The sequence below is a fragment of the Anneissia japonica genome, unplaced genomic scaffold, assembly GCF_011630105.1.
Source record: "Anneissia japonica isolate Jap-2015-1 unplaced genomic scaffold, ASM1163010v1 scaffold212_len457575_cov179, whole genome shotgun sequence".
Classification (NCBI taxonomy): Eukaryota; Metazoa; Echinodermata; class Crinoidea; order Comatulida; family Comatulidae; genus Anneissia; species Anneissia japonica.
In genome coordinates this window covers 89204-93340 of record NW_022758217.1, presented here as the reverse complement: position 1 = coordinate 93340, position 4137 = coordinate 89204, and the positions used below count along the sequence as shown (strand labels likewise).

At 36.1% G+C, this 4137-nt stretch overlaps 1 protein-coding gene across 2 annotated transcripts in view; it reads right to left on the bottom strand.

Annotated features, from left to right (window-relative positions):
• Positions 1-1476, bottom strand: part of LOC117125224 — a 6986-nt gene extending 5510 nt beyond the window's left edge. Inside the window, exons 1-2 of one of the 2 annotated variants that reach the window (XM_033271683.1) lie at positions 897-1476; positions 170-430 (exon numbers count right to left, since the gene is read on the bottom strand). In XM_033271683.1, the coding sequence (XP_033127574.1) occupies positions 170-430; positions 897-957 (322 nt within the window). In that variant the 5' untranslated portion in view covers positions 958-1476. The remainder of the gene's footprint in view (positions 1-169; positions 431-896) is intronic. The other variant, XM_033271684.1, reaches the window with a different exon arrangement.
• Positions 1477-4137: the final 2661 nt, after the last annotated feature.

Here is a 4137-nt window from a genome sequence, read left to right as displayed (position 1 = left end):
TAAGCAAATACTAAAAAATGAAACGATTGCATACGTTGACATAATAGAAACATAAAATTTATTCACGACGAATATTTCGGACACGCCTGTGTTCCTCTTCAGCATTTACACCAACAACATCGGATACTATTATATAGGGCCTATACATTTTGAGGCAAACCATGCTTACTTGAAAAATTGCTGCATTCACCATTATCGATCCATATAAAGTCGCTTTCTTTTTTTATATCTGTCAGGCCTAGCCATATATTTCCAGTCCTGTTGGCATTGTTAAAGATGAATGCATGTTCTTCTTGATCCTTTACCACGACGAGGTCCGCATTCATGGTCTGACAGGCATGTCTGGCTTCTTCCCAATTTACTTTAATGTCAAAAAATCTATAACAACTGCTGCCAAACGATTGCCATCCTTTTGCACAGGAACACACTACTAAAAATACAAAGCAAAATATCACAACCTATACTTGTAAAACAATAAAGAATTTAATGAAAGTAATGACATCATGATATAAACGGAGGCCTTTGTTATATCGGCAACCAAGACAACAAACCCATCTTCCGCTCCCGTTTAAGATTCAGGAATATGAGTAGCTATGGGAATTTTAATGAGTCAACTGAAGCTGAATTGCATGATATTTACATAAAATAAATTAAATGATAGCTCAATAACATTTAAAAACCTATATACGGATCGGAGTTTGTGGTTTGTACTCAAACCCCGTTACCAAGGCTAGCGCCGGTAATGTCTTTTCTAATACGCTGAAAAGCTAACATATGCAAAAATAAAGAATCTAGGCCTATGACCGTTTTAGTACCTTTCGAAAAACCTAAGATCATTTCGATTAAAAAAATAATAGTTTCGGAATTAGGAAGAATAATAAAAACAAATGCATTACCTGTATCTATACTGATTATACAGTAAATAAACAACAGGACTTGTACACTTGATGCTTGCATACTGAGCAGATGACCAAGATGAAGTTCTTATGTTGCACACTATCAGTCAAGGCATTGGGATAAATGAAATATGCAAAATGTACCAAGGCTTTTTAGTATCCGTCGTTGTGGTTTCTAACATATGATGTTGACGAAATTATATCTAGAGCAGAATTGATGCTCTAGTGATTATAATTTCGTCAACGAGTCACGAGAGAAACTTTTGCTTTGTATCATCTCATTCAAGGAAGTGTTTCGAGCCAGATGATTGGTAAGTAAGAAACAAAAATAGTCGCAAGTAAAGGTTTGGTAAACTTTGAGAGTAAATTTATGTTCAAGGAATTGCGCTGTCTTGAAAAGTTCTCTCCAATATGAAACTTGCTGTATTGTATCGCCGGTTATTGTTGAAATCATCAGGCCACCTCAAATTACCTAAACATGTTATGTAATCCTTTTGCAAGTGTTCGTCACAACATAAACAGCCTGCTAATCGGTTACACCTATCAGCCAAAAACGTTCGTGAATTTTGTAAGCTGTCAAGCTTGCCAAATGCTGACGCCGCAAAAAATATTATGATACAATGCGCTCAGATCAGGATTTCAGCTTAAAAATATTTAAAAACCATATTTAATCACAAAACGATTGATGGTTATTAAACATGATTTTTTTTTAATTGATGCAAATGAATTACATCAATTTAAAGTCATTAATATAAAGGTTATCTAGTCCTAATTCACAAGGATAGTCCTTGTTTCCATGATTTTGCATCACAGACAAAAGAACGAGCATATATTATAAGCCGCTTTGACGGCGGCGTATCTGGGGAAGGGGAACAGGTGCTCCTAGTACAGTTCACGCCTCTGCATGCACCACCACTGGAAATTTGATTACCTCATATCAACTAATTTTTTAACTACTTCACTTAATATTCATGCCCACACTTAACCCTCATCTGCCCCGGATCATAGGGGCATCCGGATATATTGAAATTTGTTTTTGACATGACCACCGAGGCCCTGTTTCAAACCGCCCGCAGTCTCAAGGGGAAGAAATGATAGTCTTTATTTGAGTAGGCATATAACTAGTTACGCTCTACAAAAGTTAAACAACGGACGAATCATGCCAAACATGTTTAAGGAGTAAGTTATACCTCCATGGTTAATGTACGCCCTCAAGCTTGGTGTTATGCGCTCTACTTCGTCAGTCGGGTTGGATAACTGCTCCATAATTATTTCTGTAACAATTCCCTTCTCTCATCACTCATTCGTGACGATCCCTACCCCCTCCAAGTGGAACTCTTTTGAGAGGTCTGGTCACTGATTTTATTGTTACATTACACTGATTAATCGTTGCATTAGCATTACGAAGTATAACAACAAAAGTGAAAGCGTCCTGTATGAAAAATCACAACAGTGGAAATAATTCGACGATTTTTTGTTTCCAAATTTCACTTTCAGTCGTTGAATAATAAGCAATAATCAAATACACACACGCACCCACCCACTCACACTCTACCGATTGTTGGTGGCCAGGCAGTCTGAGCGGATCGTCATAGAAAAAGATCACGATCCGATGCGAGCGCCTCGTCGCGTTGCATTTTCTGTAGAATCGCGTAGGCCGACGACTGTCGTCGCAATGTGTGTATAATATTGATTTTTGCAAATGGATTTGTGTGACAATTGGATGACGGAGGGAAGTAAAAGTGGATACTTTCGGAAATGTAAGATGCGGATACACAAATAAAAATAACAGCAATACGCTACACGACAGAGGCCTAGGCCTAGCACCTCCACGGCAGGCTTACATTAATGCGATAAAAATACTGACTGCTCGACTTATGTAGAGTTATTCTGGACGTCGTCGATAATGACGATGACTTGAATAAGAACTTTGGTCGTGACTAGCTTTTTTTATGCTCTTTGTTGCTTGATGGTGCACACAATACTCCATAACATGTGATCCTCACACTTTGCAAAATAATTTGTCCCGCCACTAGCCTTTTTAAATCCTCTCGCTATACCCAAAAACAGTTTGTTGTTTGTGTGTAAACTTTATATTCACATTTTGCCTGTGATACAAATTAGCGAATAGCAGTCGAAACGACGCAAATTCGCTTGTTTTTATTTGTACGGTTTATAAAAAATAAAAGCGCCACGTAAACTACTGACAATGTACTGGTGACCGGATAATACACAAACGGCAGCATTTTTTTTTATCAATCGCATTGAGGTTTATTAATTTTGCTAAACACGGCATATCTAATCTACATATCATGAGACATATTTTCCGATTGTATAGTTTTCACATAAAGACACAAACATAAATATAATCAAAGAGTATTTGTACTCTTTGATATAATGTACAAAAAAAACTTTCTTTTAATAAACTGCGGATAAAATAATATTCAAAATAGGTTACATTAAATCATGAGAATGTTCCATACCTATTTAACTTTAATTAAAGATCTTATAAACAAAGATAGCGTTCTCCGATTGTCAAAGCGGCTTATAATATATGACCTTAGCATAAGTAAGACTTCAACAAGTATATTGAGCTTACAATCTAGAACACTTTAGATTGTAAGCTCAATATTCTGGCCTCACAGCAGTCTTTGTACAATATTGGAACTTTGAAATAGGCCTTCAAAACGTATCACAAAAAAAAAACCAAAAAAAAAACAAAACACACACACACACACACACAAAACAGACAGAAAAACATTTTATCTGGCTATTCTGTCAAGCAACGTCGTTCAAGTTTCTCTTTATTGTCGCGTAAAAGGTTTACTTAAATTCTTTTTTTCAAGTTTTACACATACATAAACTTAAGTATAAAATAATGTATTTAATGGTGTTAAAATACAGGATACCGTACAATTTATTAGTATATAATATAATGGACAGTCCTCTTATGACTTGCATTGTTATGGGAGAAATGAGTTATTTTATTTTTTATTTTTATTATTTATTTAGGCACACAATACGTGGCAAGGATTGTCAATAGCGAATATATCACTGTCCTACTTGTAGGTGACAATCCCTTACACAAGACAAACATACACACACGATGCTTTACACAAACTAAATCTCAATATGAGATTTAGGGAGTGGAGTTGTTTTGGTCGTGAGAAAAAATCCTGCAACACTGACAGGAATTGAACCCAGGACCCTGGGATTGGAAGGCAAGCATCTTAACCACCAA